Source organism: Boleophthalmus pectinirostris, unplaced genomic scaffold (genome assembly GCF_026225935.1).
Source record: "Boleophthalmus pectinirostris isolate CB_2022bp ecotype Guang Dong unplaced genomic scaffold, ASM2622593v1 HiC_scaffold_20, whole genome shotgun sequence".
NCBI lineage: Eukaryota > Metazoa > Chordata > Actinopteri > Gobiiformes > Gobiidae > Boleophthalmus > Boleophthalmus pectinirostris.
The window spans coordinates 20150934-20173860 of NW_026571153.1; the positions used below are offsets into that span (position 1 = coordinate 20150934).

The 22927-nt window shown below is 37.0% G+C and overlaps 1 protein-coding gene across 2 annotated transcripts; it reads left to right on the plus strand.

The window, feature by feature from the left end:
• The first annotated feature begins 4711 nt into the window (after window positions 1-4711).
• slc7a8a (solute carrier family 7 member 8a) lies at window positions 4712-22709 on the plus strand. Of its 2 annotated transcripts, XM_020937767.2 has the most exons (11): window positions 4712-5374; window positions 11171-11375; window positions 13847-13998; window positions 16968-17093; window positions 17736-17889; window positions 18637-18760; window positions 18954-19057; window positions 19226-19322; window positions 19411-19560; window positions 20413-20590; window positions 20999-22709. In XM_020937767.2, the coding sequence occupies exons 1-11, from the start codon at window positions 5239-5241 to the stop codon at window positions 21145-21147; spliced, it is 1575 nt and encodes a 524-aa protein (XP_020793426.1). In that variant the 5' UTR covers window positions 4712-5238; the 3' UTR covers window positions 21148-22709. The 2 variants fall into 2 exon arrangements, with proteins under 2 accessions (XP_020793426.1, XP_055012364.1); XM_055156389.1 differs by lacking the exons at window positions 4712-5374; window positions 11171-11375; window positions 13847-13998; window positions 17736-17889 and having other exon boundaries at window positions 16978-17093.
• Window positions 22710-22927: the final 218 nt, after the last annotated feature.

The following is a 22927-nucleotide window of genomic DNA, read 5'->3' on the forward strand; positions in this document are numbered from 1 at the left end:
GAATTTCCTTGCGGATCAAGTATTTATCTATCTGTCTACATCTATCTATATAATTATGCCTTATATCACACCAGTCTCTTGCTATTTTTGCTACTTATTTTTAATTTATTATTACCATTTATATTTTTGCTCTTTGTTATTATAATATATTGTGATGTGTAAGATACTGGGTCCCTGTAATTTCCCTTGCTGATTAGTAAAGTTTGTCTAAACTCACACATTATGATAGTACGTTTATTCAAATACTGGATAAATGATATGACATGATGTTCATACAGTAATCAACAGGTACATAAAGGCAAATATTTTAAATGTCCAATCATTATTATAGTCTTCTCTAGATCAATATTTCCAAAAAGTGGGGGAGTGGTGAGAAGTAAATATGTTTCTGCCCCACCCCCTTTTACAATGCCATACCAATAATTATTATTGTTATTATTATTATTATTATTATTAATTATTACCAATAATTATGCTTGTGCCAAAAATATAAATGGTAATGATACATTCAAAATAGCAAAAAAAAAAAATAATAATAATAATAACAAGAAACTGGCTTCAAATAAGGCACAATTACACAGGTGTATATGAACAAGTAAAAATACTGCAGATACAAAATATATAGGCTGTATAAAATAGGTGGGGTAAGAAGAAACAGTGTAAAGTTGAAATTGTGATTTGACAGGACAGGGCTAATCATAGAAGGGGCTAGAATAATTAACCCAATCGAACAAACAGTGGAGTCTTGAGTTAATCAGTGTTTGTATGGGGCGTTTGGAGATTAAAAGTTTGATCTCATCATAAAGGAGTGACAGATGATAACAAGAAAATAAATCCAGTTAAAATAAAATATAAAATAAAGTGGACAATTTACATACAACAATATTAGCTAGTCATTCTCACAAAATTTACGGAAGGTAAAGGTGTCAACAAACTGCCGCATTGACCTGTTTCACTCCAGTGGTGCATGTGTGATGTAAGTGAGTAGCCTCATTAGTACAGTGTGTTCCTCAATCACTGCACAGCACACACATGTCCAAGTTTGCCCCCACATGTTCAGAATTTAGGTCACTGTATTTTAAGGTAACCAGAATAATTTTAAGTGCATACTAGTATGACAGGTTACAGACTACTACTTTCTCTTAAAAAAAAAAGAAAAAAAAAAGATTTTTTACCAAAAAATCTTGCCTAGTTTTGTGAAGGTTATAATTTTATGTAGTTGGACACAGACATATGTAAAGGTTCTGTGTACAGCAGAATGTTAGCTAGCTCACTGTGTCTCAGAACTAGTAGTCACTTTTATTAAAACCTCAAAACATAAAATAAACAACCTATTACAATTCAAATTAATGAAAGTGTATTTAACTACTCAATTATTTTATATACAGACTACTTCAATTGGTGGTGTAGTTTTAACATTTATAGTGCTTCAAATTTAGTGTTAGCATTGAGACATAAACATCTGTCTTTCTAAACACAGTAGTGTTCACCACTGAAGAAAAAAATTAATTTCTGTACTTTTTTAAACACTCTGTCATTGACATCAACCCGCAACTTTACTGCCTTATCTTTAAATATTTATTAATTTTATTATAGGGTAACCAGATTTTCAAATAAACTGGGACAACCCTGGTTTGGGGTGGTTAGTAATAATAAAATTGTGAAACAAATGTGTAATTAAAGAAAATTGTTCTGCACTCAGCCCATTCATCATTATAGTCAGTACAGTCACATTTTCTTTGTGTTTTGGTCATTTTACAATTACAAATTACAATTTATACCTCTCTTTACTGTTGACAGGGATCAAAAATAGGGACACCTGTCATGTAAAAAGCTGGGACAAACCAGTGGTTTTGTATAGATCTGCTGGGACTGGGGACACAGGGCTCAAAACGGGGACTGTCCTGGGTAAATAGGGACTTCTGGCCATCATATTTTATCACAACTCAGCATAAACCTTATAGATCAAATTTGACAGGAATTAGTGACTCAGACAGTGAGATTGTCAGGTGCTATTGTGCACAGAGCCTAGTTATATAGCAACCATATATTATTAGGGACAAAACGTGTAGAAATTGCATAAAAGTTATGATTTCAGAAAAAAATAAATGACAACACATTTATGTTTAAACTGTGTGAAAAATGCCTTCTTTGTGTGTAAACTGTTTCTGCATTTTGGATGGAGTTAATGACAGTTGATGACATACAGTATGTAAATATATTCTGTTTTAAAACTCACTGCTACTTCCTGTATTTTCAAACAATTTTTTCTACTTTTCTTCTCAAACTGCAAGTTAACTGATGTAAAATTATAATGAACATGAACATACCCACCAAAAGAAGTAATAATTAAAAAATAGGCCTGCATGAATCTGTCAAATGCACTTTTAGGAGAGAGTTAAAATATGTTCATGTGTGCAGAAAAGGTGCTGTGGTTCTGTTTAGTATATGAGCATAGAGAGCTTTTAACATATAGATTAGTGTTTGAGTTATGTAACAGCCTTTTGTTCTGCAACACTTCATAGGTCAACAGTTGAGCAGGAAACGCCAAGGTCTCTCAGGTGAATTTGTGCTTTTCTATAACAAATTACAAGTCAACACCACACAGGGCGTGCAATATTATTATGTTATTAGTGAAAAAATAAGACAAATTTGAGTGATTATACAGCATGGTGCAATCTATAGGAATGGATCCAGCTGCATATTTGCCTTGACCCGTTGGAACTAGCCTACTGTACAAAGGTGAGGATTACAATGAGACAGTGTGCTGACAGCATAGTTCAAAGTTACATAAGTCATGACAGCTTCAAAAGCATCTTAACATACAAAGAAACAAAATAAAGAAAGAAAAAGTAAAGAAAGTTACATAAAGAAGGGTTTGGCTCTCAAACTTTTCAGAACCTAGTACTACCAAAGAAAAAATGTGGCTTTCAGAGTACCATCAGATCTAAATCAAGTATATAACAGGACTGACATCACGCTGGGGTGCTCTACATGTATCTCTATGGTGAAATAGTCAGCAGTCACCATGGCAACACCATGGAAACACAATTAGCACACACTGTCAAATTTTACAGATTTAAATCTTTAAGATAATCTGAATACTCAATAAAAAGGAGTGATGTGATCAATACATAATTTTTTTGTCTTGTTAGGTCTTTGATTTTCAACATAAAAGGTGAGAGTGACTAACTAAAAACTGCAGGCTAATACTAGCTAGCTTCTGACTGCAATTTAATGTGTGATACTTGTCTAACAGCGCAAATCATTTCACCTGTTGTAGTTCCAACTGAACCAGCTCTTTCCAGTCAGATTGTGTTAAATTAAAGATCAGATTAAAGTCTAACAGGCCTCAGACAGAACAGTGCCCACAGTTAGCATTACACCCCCAGGGGATGTTGATGCCATCAGCTGCAAAGTGTCAATTACAGGTCTAATCTAAACCAGGTCTCCATCATTTCCACTGTAGATCTAAACAAGCAATGATTGAAAGAGTGGATAAAATTCACTCTAAATTATGCAAACCCACATCCTGAAGAGCTGCCCAACTAACACCTGAAAGAGCTTGCGTACCACGGTTTGAGAAGCACATATTTGTTGTTTAATCTTATTTATTTTTTCATTTCATTCCAACCCAGCTCCTTCACTTTTTCTGTGTATTGAACTGACACAGACATACTGGCATGTGCTCCTATTTGGCAAACAAAAGTCAGTTTACAATTTTGATTATACAAACTATTCTATGGAGCTCTTGACCCATATTCTGAGCAGTCACACTCTCTAACACTTTCATCATGAATGCAGAACTGACAAGAAATTAATGCTCTGTGACACAGTGCAGAGTCAGTGGCATCTTGTTAAGAGTCCAAATTAAAACTCCACCTGAATAAGAAAAATATGTGCTTTTTATCTCTTATATCTGTATCTGTATCTGTGTGTTGTACAGTTCATAAAGTGTCCAACCATGTAGTGGGGAACTGTGTTTTGGGAAGTACATTTATTTATTGATTGAGCCACAGGACAGAAATGAACCTTTCCTGAATGGTGATCTTGAGACCACATAGACTATGTAGTACTATGATTTAATGTTAAAAATCACATTCTATTGTCTAAAGAAAGTGTCTTTAATCATCATAATGGTGTTGGAAGAGGTATTGTTTATCGTGACAACATTGCTACATGTCAAAGGATCCAACTTCCCACGTGAATGGCTTCATAGTGAAAGTCTATATTTAGCATCTGCTGCCCCTGCATCCTGAATAATAAACTATGAATGAGTAAGAAGACTGCTCTAAAGGCAGTGCTCTTACATGTGAAGACAGAGTCAAAGGAAAGTGCTGTGGCATTTTGTTGTGCAGGTTTGATAGTACAGGAGAGGTAAGGTTCCAGGAAGTAAAAAACAAAACAATAAAGAACAGTGGGAGTCAGTTCTTGGTCAAAACACGTACAGTACACAGAGTCTGTTTTCCCCAGTGAATAGGCATACTTTGTTTTCCTTTTAGTAGGAAAAGTACAGTACTCCTTTACCACTCCACCAGGAGACAATTTGGACCCAGGCAGCTGATGGGGCAGACTGGACGAGGAGGGGCCAGGGACAAAACCATGAGGAAAACAAGTCGTAGGATTGGTGGACTGACAAAAAGGGCGTGGCTATCTCTATAACATATGAACGAGAACGTGTATATTTACTGAAATATAAGCTCTCCGCGACAAGCTAGTTGATTGTGTTAAGAAACGCACTTTAATGAGCTGAAGTAACGTTACGCAGGAGTATTGCATCTTGAGAAAGCATGCATTTTTGACCAGGTCACACCGTCTTTTTGTTTGTATTCTTACGATTTACCCACAATTTGACAAAGGGACTTTGCATTTCTGTTGGAATATGTGGGTTATCAGTTGTGTCAGGACTTGAGATGGGATTTTTTTAAATAAGCATTTTTTAATAAGCATAACGATTTCTCGCAACAGTATTACCCCAAAATAACGTTTGGCACAGCAGCATTTCAACATTAGGCGCGCATTTTTGTCCTTTTTGTGTTAATATCTGCACTATTTTGTTGCTTTTTGACAACCAGAAAGCCTTCACAGTGGTAAAAATTGCTGACAGCATAACTAATCAGATAAAGTGCTGCGCGTAGTAGCCGAACGCACACGGACTTGCACAGGCGCACGGAAAACAACAGCAACACAGGTGCTGCTTCTCTAAACAAGGCGTGAGGCAAAAGGCGACTTAAAATCATGTCAGACGGTCCGAGACAACGGAGCAGCACATCGGGGTCCGCTAAGGATGCTGCCGGTGCGAAGGAGTCCGGAGGAGGAGGGGTTGCGCTCAAGAAGGAGATTGGTCTCGTGAGCGCATGTGGCATCATTGTTGGTAAGCTCCTATATTTGCAAAATTGATTTTTGCGAGCTTTAAACAAATTTTTGCGAGGTTTAAAACGAGCTATTTTATAATGTTATTACCTCCACAAAAAACATACCTGGAGTTGTGTTTTGTTTCATTCATACACGTTTGAATAACCTTTACCTTTTATTTAGTAGAAATGGGCAATTCCAGGAATTCCAGGATTCTAGTGAAGGTGTATGGAGTTTAAAACACAGTGGAGCACTTCCTGTATTACCTCATGACATCACAAGGTGGAACAGAGCATGTTCTGTTTTAGAGAAGAACACATCCTACATATGCAGGGTTTGTGTGTTACACATGTGTGAATGAAACAAAGCACAACACCAGGCGTGTTTCTGATGAGAAACACTGAATCATAAAAACGCAGTTAAATGTTACGGCCTAGTAAAAGTGTTGGATGGTGAATCGTTTTGAGTTTTATGTGCAAATGTGAACCACTACGCTTATGATGCATGTTTAAGATAACGATCTTGCAGGTTTGATATAGGACTTAACTAGGACAAACATGTTTACTGACTTAATTAAATTCCTTATTTTGTAAAGCATGCGTGGTCACAATGGTTTCACATGCTTAATTAAAGGTCCTATATTACACAAGACTGTGAGCTTTAAGATAGAATGTTGTTTCCACCTCAAAAACATATACCTGGAGTTGTATTTTGTTTCATTCACACATGTTTGAGTAATCCTTTTTATTTGTCTGTCTACATCTCCAAAGCTCAAATGTTCCACCTTGTGAGGTCATGAAGGCAGTTTTCATGTTAACAGCTGCCTCTTTAGTTCAGTGGAGATTGGCAATTCCAGGGCTGAAATCATCCAAGTGAGTCTATGGAGTCTAAAAACACAATGGAGCACTGACAAAGACCAGAAAACAGTACAATACGGGCCCTTTATTTGAGCAGATAACTGAGTAGTAATTTGATAACATCAACTAACACTGAGTCAGACTTTAGGTATAGCTTTCACTTGAGGAGGAGAGACAGGTTAATCAAAAGATAATCACAGATGCTATAATCTGTTAATCCTTTCCACATTTGCACTGAATCTCAAAAACTCAATAAGAATAATTCACTGGCTCACTTGATTCTCATGAAAAAAAAAAAAAAACTCCCATTTTGAGGTGGGTTATTTGCTTTATTGATCGCAAAATTATCCAAATGATTCCAGTGAAGATGTATGGAGTTAAAAAACACATTGTACTATTACCACATGACATCACAAGGTGCAACAGAGAGTTTGTAGTTTGTGAGAAGAACTAAATATGCAGAATTTGTGTGTTAAAACATGAGAGAATGAAACAAAATATAACTCCAGTTTTTGATGGGGAAACAACTTTATAATATAGATCAGAAAATAGCATAATATGGGCCCTTTAATTGGACCAATTAGTACCAGTTATTGCTATTTTGTAACCCTCTAGTTTTTTCATAATTTAGAGGTCACAGATTTGTAGAGTCAACAGTTTTTAGCCTAGTAACTTGCAACTAGGCACACATAAGGAATTCTAGAGTAACCCCTGATTGGATAAAGGTGCAAAGGGTTCATTCATGTTGAGTTGTTTCAAAGAAGACTTGGACCTTGATACTGAACACTTGATAGCAATCGGCCAATCTAAAAACTTGACTTTATAGGCCTGTATCACCTGCATTATTTTTTACCCATAGGACACAGTATAGACAGGAACTACTCCATGTCCTAAAATAGACTTGTAAAACCCAATCGATACTGATGTTTGTGTGAAATATGACCCTAGTTTGTCTGCACGGCGTGTGGTCAGTCTGTGTAGTGACCTTGGGGTGATTCAGGAGGAATGACGCTCGGACTTATTCATTCACACGTTTCCACGGTAACAGGAGACAAGATAGAAGAGAGGGAGAGGAGGAGAGGGAGAGTGAACATGGGAGGGGTGAGGACTGGGGTGGGGGGTCTCAGGAGAAGGCCTACAAGAGGTGGATGAGAATAGAAAGATAGGCCACGCTAAGCTAAAATCAATACTGAGAAATGCTAAATCGGGTTACAGCAGTGTTCCAATTCAAGATATCTTTAATTATCTGAAGATTTACATAGCAGCGGTTTGTGCGCACGCTGAGGCTTTATGGCAGTTCAGAGTCCGCTCATACTTGGTCCAGTCACGGGTGGGACAGCTTGTGGTCATGTGTGTAGTGTGTGAACGTGAGCTTTGAGATTTCCATGAAACAGAGCGCATCAACATCAAATGCTTTTATGACCGCTGAACAAAGGCTCTATCAATCGCCCACTCAGACAAAAGTCCAGAAACGTGCGAAGAATCAGGATTATCAAATTGAACTTTTGGTCACTGTAAAGACAGCCACGCCCTGATAGTGATTTGCCGGATTGGATCAAGCAAATCACACTGAAAAAAAGAAAAGAAAAAGAAAACAGTCAACAGTTGTTGTTTTTAAAAAAAAAAAAAAAAAACATTTTACGTAACAAAAAAATCAAAACCCTCCCAAAACACTGGGAAAACAAACATCAATTGCCACTCAAATCTAATCTTGTCAAAATATTAAATAAGGTGTCCATCTGCTTGCCGTTTCCCCCTCACAGAATGGAAAAACTTCTCCGTTGTACAGTAAATAATCAGCAAGGTTTGAATGGAGTCTTTGCATTACTTATGGAGGTTTAGCGTAGTAACTGATGTGTGATAGTGGCTCAGGCCCAGGTTGAGGGTTGCTGCAGGTTGGTAGCTGTTTGAACAAGGATTTCACACTGAGAGCAAATGGGACTCTTTGTACTGGGTTTATATAGGCTGATTATCAGGCCTATTTGATTTTTTACAATGCATCTGCAGGCCTATTAGTATTCATTGTCTGTTGCTTAGTGAAGAAATGCCTGCGCCCAAGTCACTGTAAACGATTTCCTGAATAGAACACTCTATAACACAAGTTTCTGTGGAAAGAAAAAAAAAATCTCTTAAATAAATGAAGAAATAAATAAATAGCAGGATTAAAAAAAAAGATTGAAAATACTACATGATTATTCATTTTAGAAGATTTGTGTGTTGTGTACTTTCTTTCTGGGAACGTCAGTTATATGGCAATACAAATAAGCCCATGTTTCAATTTAGATCTTTCAAATATGTTAATAATATATAATATAATACATGTTTTTTTGTTTTTTTTTTGTTTGTCTGTTTGTTTTTTGCATACCAAGGTGATTAAGGGTGAGTAAAGGTTAACTTTAAATTGAGCATAAAAAGATCAATAACAACAAATTGCTGAGATAATGAAGTCTGGCAACAGTGCGTCAAAGAGCTTCCCTGACTTAAGACAAAAGGATGTCCAAGCTGCAGAAAGAAACAGGAAACTTACAGATTCCACATTAGTCAGCAGGTCTAAGTGAGTGAGACTCCCGGCATATAATGTGAAAGTTAAAGGTCCTAAATTAGACAAAACTGACTCTTATCACCTTTGTTATAATGTTGTTATGTCCTCCAAAACATACCCAGAGTTGTGTTTTGTTTCATTCACACATGTTTGAATAATCTTTTATCATTAGTCTGCCTACATCTCAAAAACTCAAAATGCTTTTTTCCACCTTGTGATGTCATGTAGTGGTAGTTTTCAAGTTAGCTACCTTTTACCTTTTCTTCAGCTATTCCAGCTCTGAAATGATCCAAATGATTATAGTGAAGGTGTATGGAGTTTAAAAAAATAGTGAAGCACAACACAACTCTAGGTATATTTTTGATGAGGAAACATTATAACATAGCTCAGAAAATTGCATATTATAGACCCTTTAAAGATTGAGTCAGTGGTTAAGGGAGAACTAGGATGTAACTGTGTGCATGCTAGAAAAATGCTGTGTCACTGTTCATTTTCCCATACACCAAGAGGTCAGGTTACAAAGACCACCAATGTAATAAACATGTCATCTTAACAGCAGGTGGGGGACGATGCAATCACATGTTTGACTTTTTACCTGCTGGTTACATAAGAACACAAAATTCCTATAGGATGAGTGAATGAGGGGTTGTATAGGGGGACCATGCACGTGCACAGTTCAGAGTCTTGCATGTGATCTGCCATATGTTTACATTTAAGACAAAACTGACATCGTATTAAATAAATTTCTCTGATATTTCACATAGTGGGTCGAAAAATAGGCTAAAATGCAGTATGGGTTTGCAGGATGGATGCAAGTTTAGGGCTGTAGGTCTGTGTTTAGGTCTATATTTATTGATTAATTGATTGATGGTGTCATAGTCAAACATTTTTTTCATTTTTGCACCTGGAATGTTCCACAATATGACATTAGATATTGAAGGAGTAAGCTGAAGATCTGAAAAATATGAGTTCAATCAGCCTTTTACATATAAATACATTGTTTCCTGGTATTTTTTTCTGCATAAATAGTTGTTTTTGCATGAACTCCCCAGAACATCTCTTCAACTATAGCCGTAAATGTATTAACAATTCACATTTGACTTTTGAACTGTAAAAGGCCTCTCAGCAACATGTGCAAACTGTAATGATTCAAAAACTAACCTTTGCCCCACCATGCTAATTTAATGACCTCTGGATTCGAGGAAAAAATATAGAACCATTGTCCTCAGTTCACTGAACATCTATTGGATAAAACAATGAATATATTTTTACCCTACAGTTGGGGTTGTTCTTGATTGTTGTCAAAAATGTTGGTAACCCTTCTGACTTTTTCTTTTTACTTGGTTGTCTTGCTGTACCACCAAGACTCATGAGACTTAGACATGATATTAATTAAGTAAGTAAAACATACTTAAACTAAACTTAAAACTTAAAAAAAGTTGGGACGAAGTTATGATTTATTACAAAAAAATTGTATGTGACCATGGATTGGGTCACATTTATGACAAGCTCTGTGGTTGTGAGTAGATGCTTTAATAAATTATTTTCAAAGTTCATATTGTAAACACCTTGAGAAGAAGTGAGAAAAAAAATGATATATGAACGGACAAACTAATACAAGAAATACTTTTCTATAGACCTAAACTACAGGGTTAGCAGTTTTATGCAGAATAAGACAGGATATTTAGTGGTTTATGAAGGAAATGACGGTACTTATAAATTGCAGACTTTATGATTTGTTAATTGTGTCCATTCACATTACGATTTTTATTTTTATTTTTATTTGGTTAATTGTGTAACTGTAGTTCATTAAACCTAGTTGATTCAGTCATGGTTGCGTTCTTTCTGTCTGCTTTCACCTCTCCCTACCCCTGGTTTGAACCCTCTCACCCTGTTCAGTTGTCCTGCCCCAGAAGTCTCAACAAAGTCAGATTCAGCACTTTTTAAGTTCCCACTCTGGTCTTATCAAGGCTCAGCTAGTCTGTTCCAAATATTACATTAATTAGGTCTATGTCACACAGATAACAAACTGTTAGTGCATTGAGTTCATTATACAGCCCAACTCTGCCTTGTAGTTAGTACAGCCTGTTTGAATCAAAGACTGAGGTTAAAGTGCAGATGACAGATTTTCATGTTTTTCTAATTATTACTTGATTTGGTGGGATCATACCTGTGGTAACTATTTTTTACATCAGTTACGTGGCAGTTTTTGTGGTAAAAGTTTAAAAGAAAAGCATCAGTTAGTCGGTTAACTATGTCCATTTATACAGTCTATGAGTAGCCGTTATGGAATTACCTCTATGTCTATCATAACTGCTGCACAGATCCAATCAGAAAAATATAAATATAATGGTGTTAACAATATTTTAGTGAAATGTGGAGTCTAACCTGCCATATGCACTTTCTTGTCTTTCAGGTAACATCATTGGCTCAGGTATTTTCGTCAGTCCAAAAGGCGTCTTGGAGAATGCCAGTTCTGTAGGTGTGGCTCTTATCGTATGGATCATCACTGGAGTCATCACGGCCATTGGAGCGCTGTGCTACGCTGAACTGGGTGTCACCATCCCCAAATCTGGAGGAGACTACTCTTATGTAAAGGACATCTTTGGTGGTCTGGCTGGGTAAATATATATTACATTATATTATGTATTATATTATTACATTACAATACACCTAAGGCGAGCTCATTTCCACAAGCATGCACCTATTGATAATTTGCAGTGACATGCTGGGGATGTAATATATGTATCTCTCTGGTGGAATTATTAATATTTACCATGTAGACAATGCTCACATTAGCAAACACAGCCAAAAAAGTTTTAAGATCTGACAAAAGTTTGAAAACTCAGTAAAAAGCAGTTGAAATAGTTGATTTAAACAGCACATTTTCAGGAGCTTGTGATTAATAGGAGTGTTCATGGTCCTTACGGTCTTAAATCTTTTTTGCTGATGTGTGTATTGTGTCTCTATGGCACCTGCTGAACATTCCACCATAGAGATACTTATAGAACACCCCCAGTGTAATATCATTGCAATTGGTGATAGCAGTTTATGAATGAAGCTAACAAAAGCTTTTTAATAAAACTCTGACCCAGTTCCCATATCTGTGGGGGGCTTCACAAACAATACAAGGAGGATTCTGGTGCACCATAATAAACCTGCAATACTATATGTTAAGGCTATAGGATCAAAAGAAACCAATATATTTAAATCCAGGCCTCATTCTTCGAGACAGTATGAGTTTGACTTCCATCTCACGGTGCTTTCAGTAAATGCATGGGAACATAAAATACACTGTGCAAAACAATATAGTTTGTTAGCTTCACATACTGTGCCAGACTGAACATCTTAGACCATTGTTCCGGTCAAAAGCTCAGATACATTGTATGAAGATATTCTCGGCAGCGGATCTGAGATAGACAAAACAGCCAGAAGTTGTTTTTGCACAGTAGTTACCTATTTTAAACTTCAATGAACATCCAGGTGCCGTTTTTAGATAAATAAACGTAATTCATAGATCATTTGTTTTTGTGGGTCCGGGGGCTTTTGTGCTACTATATTACTCGAAATGCTCTCATTGCAGCTGGGCAAGGTCTCAGAAAAGGGGAAGCGATCGTAAACTGCTCCACAATGGTTACAGTACAAAGGCTCTTTGTTGAGTCAGGCCAATGCTGGTGGACACGTTACACCCATTTACATCCATTTCGAAATTTAAACTAAGTGGCACTGAAACTAACCGTAAATATATATTAAACAAATTGCTAATGCTCTATTTAAAGGTTCTATATTATGCAAAATTGACTTGTGAGCTTTAAGCCATGTTAGAATGTTGTTACATCATCGAAAGTATACCTAGAGTTGTATTTTGTTTTATTCACACATGTTTGATTAATGCTGGACCGTCTGCATCAACATAGTTCAAAATGCTCTGCTCCACCTTGTGATGTCGTGAATCAGTAGTTTTCAAGTTAACAGCTACCTTTGTCCTTTTGTTCAGTAGAGTTAAGTAATTCCATGGTTGAAATGATAAAAATTATTCTAGTGAAGGTGTATGGGGTTCAAAAAACTCCACATGACATCACAAAGGTGGAGGATTCTCCGTGTGAGAGAAAAACCTGGCCTAAATATGCAGGGTTTGTGTGTTAAACATGTATGAGTAAATCAAAAGACAACTCCAGGTATGTTTTTGAAGAGGAAACAACATTATAACATAGATCAGAAAAAAGTGTAATAAGGGACCTTTAACATTTGTGAAAAGGGGGTTAGTGAGGACAGAGGGATCCCAATGCTCTCCTCTAAAACAACATTTAGATTAAACTCACAAATGCATACCAGCCAGATATAATCCATTCAACTCAGTCAGGTGTAATGATCCCAACGAAAGCTTTCGGAGAATTTTATGGAAAAGCCTCATGCTTTTTTCTATTAGTGGAGCTCCAGTGGGTTTGTGTGCCACTTGTGACCAGGCTTATTCCACTGCAATACAATGTACCAGGGTTCAGTAAAGTCAAAGTAAAAGTCAGGCTAACCTAAAAACCTCATTCTGGCTTATGGATATGGAGCATAGCATTCTTGTAGTAGTTATGACTTAAGGGCACATGCTGGGGTCACCTTAGAGACTACGCCACTAAAATTGGTCAAGTATCAAAATTCAAATACTAACTGATACGAAAACTAGTATTGAAACTAGATACTAGAGTAGGTATCAATACTAAAAACGTTGCATTCACAGGACAGAAATAAACCTTTTCTGAATAGGTTTAGAATGATCCTGAGTTGTATCAGAACAAGAATAAGAGCACACAGACTAATATACGTCCATGGACCACTGTAGAGCCTACCTGGATGACTGTAGGATTACAGAGATATATGACCACATGGTAATATAAAAGAGAGTATTTAATGTTGAAAATTACATTCTGTTGTGTGTAATTATGTGTATATGTATATTCGAATCTGTATAGAGAATTGTGTCTATTCCTTAGTGTTGAATTTGAATTTTAAATTTCAGTATTATGACAACACTGAACAAGGGTCACACTGAAGTGTAACATTATTTGAGTTAATCATTATTGTTTCTTTTTTATTTCAGATTTTTACGTTTGTGGATTGCTGTGCTGGTCATTTACCCAACCAACCAGGCCGTGATCGCGTTGACGTTCTCCAATTATGTTCTTCAGCCCCTGTTTCCCACGTGCTTCCCCCCAGAGAACGGCCTTCGTCTCCTGGCTGCGGTTTGTCTCTGTAAGCGTCACTCATACTTCAAAACGTGCGCATCGTTTGTAGTGTAAGCATTTTCGTTGTTAAGCGCTATTTATAGGAGTGATAAAAAACTGCTGTGTGCACTCATCTGTTTGAAACCACAATATTAAGGTCTTGACGTTGGTCTTTAAAGACCTTAGACAAATTACTTTTGGTCTGTGGCTAGCATACTTTTTGTTTTCCTGTTCCCAAATTGGGCTTGATTAAAGCTCCAGTATGTAACTTTCTGGTGGTGGAAACTCAACTACACGATTCCCATAAACTGTATAAAGTGGACTAAGAGAGTGTGTCGTCACCTGTAACGTTCGGCTCCAGTCAAATGAAGCTCAGGAGGCTAGCAATTATAGGGGCAAATTTGGAGCCAGTTCCAGTTTGAAATTGAGTTGTGGATAAAATAGTGAAATAAAAACACCAGAACCATGTAGAGTGGGATAGTAGGAACATTTAAGACCAAAATGAGGAGCCTGACAGCAACAGAAAGAGGGGCAATACAGTATTTCTCAACACAGTGAAGTGAATTGGAGTCAGAGCTGAAGGAGATGAAAGAGCGCCCATGCTCACTTCTCTATTTTTCTCCATGGAGATAATAGTACATTATAAGTCACACCACGGAATATTTTATCCAAAGGAACAACATTTCCATGGAAACAAGTGAGAGGAGGTCCTTTGTGGCCCTCTTTAACCTATAGAGCTGGATGCTATCTCAGACTTTTCTGACTGTTAACCATGAGGTCAAAGGTCAGTCAGGCAGGAGACTCGTGCTGAAAGGGCCAAAGTCACAGTGACCGGTGATGTGTGTTAACATGGACAGATACATGTAACAGTGAGACATTTTACTGCCTGAGTAAATCACACTCAAATGCTAAATACCACACACGTTCTACAGACAGACGCACTGTGGGAAACACAACTGTTCTCTTGCCTTGTTCCATCCATTAAACTCTCAGTTGTACAAGTACTCGTGGAAAAGTTATAAACCTGGACAGATTCTTTGCAAACTAGTTTTTGCAGTTTGCTTAAAGTTGAGACACAAATCACTAGGAAGAACATCGTTTAGCATCAGTTTACCAGATGTCTTGACTTTGAAATTACTGAAAAGATTAACACCTCAGTTGCAAGTTTAATCATGTTTTGCGTTGCCTCGCTGGCCCACTTATCTGTCTTCAGTTACAAGCCCTAAAGCAAAATTATTATAAATGACTTCATGACTATTGGGAAAGGCAAGGCGCAATATATTTTAGGCTTGTTTTGATGTTGTTACTGAAAGAGGAAATAGGTGATAGGTTGCCTGCTCCCTACTGACCATGATGTAATCCTTGTTGTCCTGGGCTGTAGATATATTTGAACCTTCTGACATTTACTATAACTGTTTTTGTGGATTGCCTTACCTACTGATCTGGTTTTGACTGGATTTGAATGGCAACTGAACCAGACATCGTGGTTGCTCTATAGTAGCACTGGGAGTTTTTTGTTTTTTTTTCCCCAAGGTATACCATTTCAAAAACAGTGGCAGGGAGGGGGTCTGTCCCTGGAGTCCTGTCTCTTCCTACAGATGGCACAGCAATAGGTCATAATTCTGTCATGTTTTCTCTGCGAGGTTGTGGTTAACTCAGCAAGTTTGGAGCTCACATGGGTGCAGAGTGTGCAGATGTGTGTACTCAGCTTTGGGGCCCCAAAACGTCAGAGAAAGCGTGAAATAGTATAGTATGTTTGTGTATAATTAACTACTATACAATGGGGTTGGCAAAAGTATCGAAAATCAGATACTAATCGATACAAAAACTAGTATTGAAACTGGATAATCATTTAAGCAAGTGTCGATATTGAGAAAAAATGAAATAAAAAATTATATAACTGAATACAGCAGGACCTTCCCTGAACAATTTCTTCTTGAGTGTTCTTCAGAACAAATGTAAGATAACATTGTATAATAAATACACCTACTACTATACTGTGTTGAAAATGACAATATTGTCTCAACAGCCTTTAAAAGTATAATTTGGGTATCACAATAGTTACTGAGTCTGTTGTATTTTAGTATCGAAATCGAGTTTGAAATTTTAATATCTATAACACTACTATACTCCTCTACAGTGCATATGCAAATTATCAGTACATGAAGTAGATTTAATAAAACAAAAGGAACATTCTTGTCCATATGTTGTTCCTCACAGTGTGGCCATTGCTTATAAACCCAAACCTGTGGTGGGCTATTACTTAATAGAACCCCATTGTTCTGAACCCATTGGCTTGAGCACATCTGTATTCTCTGCCCGTACTGTTCAGGGGTAAAAGCCACTATGTTTTTCAATGTAGTATTAATGGAACTGATATTGTGTCATTTCATTGTTAAAGGGAGACAATAAAGGCAAAACATTTAGTTTGTTTGTTTTTTTGGTCAGTTTGGTCTCGAAGTTTCAAATTGATATGTTTAAATTGTTCCTATAGAAAAATAATGGTCTAATGTCCATGGTTTCAGAATTAAGAAAAAATTTGATTGTTGTCATTTGATTTAACCATTGAAAATTAAATGAGCTGCAACCCATGAACTATACTTAACTCTACACTACAATTTGCCATTGTAAGGAAGGCTTTCAGAGATAAGCTGTGACACTGGCATGGCCAAAGGTTGCTGCAGATTTTTTAAGATATGTTTTTAGTCTTTGCACCTAGTATGATCTTCTGTTACCAAGGCCATTGACCCAATTTCTCTCTAGTTTTATCACTGACACAAACTCATTTGATCTCTTTATGGTACAAAAGTATCATCGTTTGCTATTAGTGCAACATATTACACTTCTCATACAGAGTTATGTGTTATTGAAGAAGCCTGTGTATTCACTTTCAACACATTTGCAGTAACTGGAATGACATTCAGTTAGAAAGTCTTAACTTTAGTTTTACAAATAATTATATGTGAGTTAAATAACAGTATTTCCTCCTCTTTTCAGTGCTTTTGACATGGGTGAACTGCGCCAGTGTGCGATGGGCGACCAGGGTCCAGGATATCTTCACTGCAGGGAAACTTTTAGCCCTGATCCTCATCATCATCATGGGCATTGTGCAGATCTGCAAAGGTGAGTCTTCTGTATTTTTGTCCAGTAAAAAGCTACAGAACCACAAATGTGTAATTAACAGGTGGAATAATGACAAAAACACCACTGTAAAGGTTTTGTCAGTGAATAGTAATGGTACGCTAATCATGTTCAATAGAGATTGGCATTTCCAGGGCTGCAATCAACCAAACGATCCCAGTGAAGGTGTGTGGAGTTTAAAAATACAGGGGAGCACTTCCTGTATTTCCACATGATATTACAAGGTGGAACAGGGTGTTATCCATTTCAGAGAACTATTTTTGATGATGAAACAACATCATAACATAAATCAGAAAAATAGCGTAATACGGGCCCTTTAACCTCTCTGGGGACGCCATTGGGTTCAGTAAGTTTGGGGGCCTCATGGTTAAAACTCACAAAGCTAAAATCAGCAGCTGGCCTCTGTGGATCTGCAATCACAACAGAGCAGAGGGCCAGTTACTATTAGGGCCAAAGCACAGTCGTCCCTAAACAAACAACATTATGAAAGGATTCTGTGAGCGTGTTTCTGAGAAAAGCCACAAAGGCCTCTAAATAAAAGATACCAAAAGCTTATTGATTACTGATACAGTAGATTGATTCAAGCTTGTATCTAATCTTATGTCGCCTCTTCTTTATTTACAGGGGAATACTATTGGCTGGAGCCTGTCAATGCTTTTGAGCCCTTCCAGGACTATGATGTTGGTTTGATAGCGTTATCGTTTTTACAAGGCTCGTTCGCCTATGGAGGGTGGAACTTCCTCAACTATGTAACAGAGGAGCTGGTGGATCCATATGTGTAAGCACTGAACCTTACCTAACCAAATCTTACATTGGAACACATTAATTACACACATTACCTTATAATTTGTCAGTAAAAAGTCCAATGTTATAAATGACTCAAGAAAAGAAATTGGCAAAAGAAAATCTGGAGTTTTTATTAATAGGCCCTTTATTACACAAAATGGACTCTTCTGAGCTTAAAGCCATGTCATAATGTTGTTAGCTCCTCAAAACCATATCTGAGTTGTGTTTTATTTCATTCACACATGCTTGAGTAATTCTTTATTACTGGTCTGTTTACATCAAAGCTCAAAATGCACTTTGCGATGTCATGAAGCGATTTCAAGTTTTCAAGTTAACAGCAAACTTTTACCTTTAGTTCAAAGCAATTCCAAGGCTGAAATTATCCAAATGATTTCAGTGAAGGTGTATGGAGCTTAAAAACACAGGGAAGCACTCCTTGTATTACCACATGACATCACAAGGTGGAACAGAGTGTTTTCTGTTCGAGAGAAGGACTGAATATACAGGATTTGTGTGATAAACATGTGAATGAAAAAAAAAAAACAGAACTCCAGATATGGTTGTGATGAGGAAACAACATTATAACATAGATCAGAAAATAGATAATAGATAATGGCATTTTAATAATTTAATAATTTTGTGACATGATTATCTGAGACGACATCCCTAACAATGCCTCAGATTTTGTATCCACAATCCAGTCTATAAACATCTCCTAATACCCTTTTATGGTCTGTAGGAATCTTCCTCGTGCCATCTTCATCTCCATCCCCCTGGTGACCTTCGTTTACGTTTTTGCGAACATCGCCTATGTCACAGCCATGAGTCCACAAGAGCTCCTCGCCTCAAACGCTGTGGCAGTGGTGAGTGCTTTAATTTGTGGCTTCTTTGGAGACTCCTTTTGAGGAAAAGGGTTCTGTCGCCCTCTATTGGTATCAATGTTGCATTACCTTGCAATGGATTGTACCGATATTTGACACAAATGACTGAGGAGTACATACAGGCATACCAGACTTCACTCAGTTATAGTATTAATATGCCTATATGTTTACACAGACATTTGGAGAGAAACTCCTTGGTGTCATGGCTTGGATTATGCCCATTTCTGTGGCTTTGTCTACCTTTGGAGGAGTCAATGGATCCCTCTTTACCTCTTCACGGTCAGTTTGCTTATTTGTTATTTTATTATTTATTTTACAGTATTATTGATACAATATTGTGGAGAGATCCACTTATCCCCCAGTACCTGATAATTGGTTTGAGCTTTGAGCTTCAGAACAAGAACAAGAGTTTTCTGGCATTTTAAAATATCACCTTCTCATTTACAGTTTGTTCTTTGCTGGAGCCAGAGAAGGCCACCTCCCCAGCCTTTTAGCCATGATTCATGTAAAACGCTGCACTCCCATCCCTGCTCTGCTTTTTACTGTGAGTAAAAAACAAGTACATTATAGAAATCCTAAAAGTTGGTTCCAATTTTTGAGACTGTTCTGACCCTTTTTTTCTTTTTTATTAGTGTCTTTCTACTCTGTTGATGCTGTGCACCAGTGACATGTACACTCTTATCAACTATGTGGGCTTCATCAACTACCTCTTTTATGGTGTCACTGTTGCCGGGCAGATTGTGTTGCGATTTAAACAACCAGATATGCACCGACCAATCAAGGTAAACTAACGTGAAAATTTGAGCTTCTGATCCTATATTAACACAAAATTGTCTCTTGTGAGCTTTAAACCATGCTAGAATAGTGAGCTTTAACACATACCCAGAACTGTGTTTTGTTTCATTCACACATGTTTGAGTAAACCTGGTTTGTTAGTCTGCCTACATTTCCAAAGCTCAAAATGCTCAGTTCTACCTTGTGATGTCATAAAATGGTAGTTACAGCGACCTTTTTCCATTTGTTTAGTAGAGATTGGACTTTCCAGGGCTGGAATTATTGAAATTATTCTAGTGAAGTGAATGAAGTTTAAAAACACAGTGGAGCACTTCCTGTATTGGTAATTTTCAGATTCTAGAATATAATGATGTCAAACTCTCAGATGGGGCAAGGGTCACTTCTGTTGTTTATATAGTACTTTTCCATCAAATAGCTAAAAAATAAATGCACAAATGTTGAATGTGATAATTTCTACGACTGACTAGACCAAAAACTCACTCACTCATTACAAAACAAATCTGTATTTTAGCAGTAATAATTTTAGCTGACCCCCATCTATATTAATCAGTATTGGCCTATAGAATGTTGTGGTGTCATCTGAAACCTAACAATTACCACATGATAGCTCAAGGTGGAACAGAGTGTTTTCTGTTTGAGAGGGGAACTCAGCCCCAACTCAGGGTTTGTGGATTAAACATGCATGTTTGTGTGTTTGTGTGTGTTCAATATGTGCGAATGAAACAAAATGCAACTCAAGGTATGTTTTTGATGTAGAAACATTATAAAGGATAAAAAAAAAAGTGTAACACAGGCCTTTAAGCAAATGTCTCTAAATAGAATTTTTATTTGACTTTCAGATCAGCCTTATTTGGCCTGTCATTTACCTCATCTTCTGGGCGTTCCTGCTCATCTTCTCCTTGTACTCTGAGCCTGTGGTGTGTGGCATCGGACTGGCCATCATGCTCACCGGAGTCCCCGTCTACTTCCTGGGAGTCTACTGGAAAAACAAGCCTCAGTGTTTTGACACCTTAGTTGGTATGTCATATTAGAGAATGCATTTAGTTTTAAGGCTCATTTATGCTCTACTTTCTAGATGCATATGGATATGCAAAGAGACTTTTGTCCATTCTCCGTTGTTCTGTCCATACAGTCTATGGTTCTGTCAGTTATTTGGCCTGTCTCCTCGGAACATATGGAATCTTTGCAACGAAGTACATAAGCTAACCATTGGGGACAGTAGTGAACACAGCTCTGTAGTAGAGACCAAACTTTAAAAAAAAAAGTGACTAAAACCAGCTGCAAAACAAATAATTGCTACCCTGGTGGCACTGAAGATTACTGCACTTTAAATGCATGAATGTGTTTATGTAAAAGTGGAGCATAAATTAATTACTGTTACATAAATCCATGTCATTAACATGCTGTCTCATCACTTTTATCCAGACAAAATGACATACCTGGGCCAAAAGCTGTGTGTGGTGGTCTACCCAGCGGAAAGCAGTGACAGTGGTGCAGATGAAGGACAGGAGATGACAGAGGCCAAATCTCCTCTGTCAAAAGAGGATGGAGACAATCTTAAAGCAGACTCCTAAAAAGTGTCATTATTTTATCAAGTCAAACTGCTCAAATTCTGGGCACACACAGAGAACACAGCACAGGTTTCTGTAAGGAAGATTTGGTGTGGATTTTACAGCAATCATTTCTATGCTGAATATGACAAAGAAATAAACAATCCCGTTTTTCAGGGATACTTCAGAGGTGCAATAAATACCTTGATACATGTGTCTTACATTTGCTAAATATCAGTCGCTTTGTCCCTTCTAAAGCCACACACTCTCTGTACACTCCAACAGCATTTTTTTTTAGTTTTTAAACTGTAATTTTGATACTTTTTGTCTCACACAAAAACCGTTTATTTTTTCAGCAATCATTTCTCAAATCAAATAATTTCATATTGTAATCCGAGTACAGTGTTGTAAAGGCTACTGTGATTCCACTTTTTTTTTTTTTAAAATTGTAATAATTTTGTATACCTTTTGTTGTGTTAGTTAGTTTTGATAAGTTAATTGTAGTTTTGTTACTATATTTTTTCTATACAGTAGCAAATATCTCTGGGTCTGCTGCAAACTTTTGCAAAGTGTGCATGTTTTGCCTTAATTAGATTATCTAAGGACACTACACTTAGCTTTTAATTTAATTTCTGTGCCTCTTTTGAACTCCAACATTAACATATGTACAACTAATGGGCAACTGCATTCTTTATCTTTCATATTTTTAGCTTAACATCTTGCTCTCCTTGAATGATTTTGTAATTTTCTTGTGTGTCATGTTATATTTTAGTGCAATATGGGTAAAGACACAAGCAAGAAATGAAATGATTTGAATTGTCTGCCAGTACTTATGTCTGTGTAGATGAAAACTTTACTCCAGTATGTAGTATGTCCCAGTATAATGTTGGTGTCTCAGGGCATTACCACTATTTCCCGGATCACACTGCCATAAACTACACAGTGTAAGTTTTAAAAAGCCTGAGCAGCCAGACTAGCTTTATTCTGCCCCAGGGGTGCCCAAAGTGGCCCTCTACAGGGTCTAATTTTTATCCAGTGAGGAGGTGTTGAGTTTTGAATTTGGATAAAATTTAGATAAAAGAGGCGATACCAGTTTATTCACTAAAATGCACAATAGACATTTACCCACATGTTTTACATGAAAAATATTAGTAGATTTAACCCCTGGCCTTTTAATACATGTTGTTGTATTGTGGCCTGCTGAGTGAAAAGTTTGGGCACCCCTGTTCTACCCATATACAGAATGTAGATGTGGCTCATTGGCCATGCTGTGATCTTCTTTAACTTAATATCCTTATAGGTGCTTTTAGATTTGTATTCCTCAGGAACTCCTCAGTTTAAGCTGTCCCCATTCCCGCATGAATGAATGAAGGTCAGAATGTATTGGGGAACAGAGTGTCTGGGTCTGGAGTCCAATGTGTGTTTTGGTGTGAAGCGTTTAACAGAAAACACACGTTGTATGTTGGCTTAAGACAAAAACCACTGAAAAATGTATTTTAATTTGAGTCACCAGGTCTTGTTTTTAAAGCATTGTAAACCATATTTTTTCACTGTGTGGAATATAATAAAGCTACTGTATAAATGTTTCAAGCATTTCTTCATTAAGATACAGTATAACAAATAATAATAAGCAGTGTGAAGAAAGTAATGGCTATTTTAAACTATACTAGTAAGGTATAGATTGCCAACAAGCTGCCATCAGTTGCTGCTTTGCAAAAGTAGTCTGCAAAATGCATAGTGAACGGTGAGAATATAAATAATACTATAAATAATAATTGTATTTATATAGCACCTTTCGAAATAT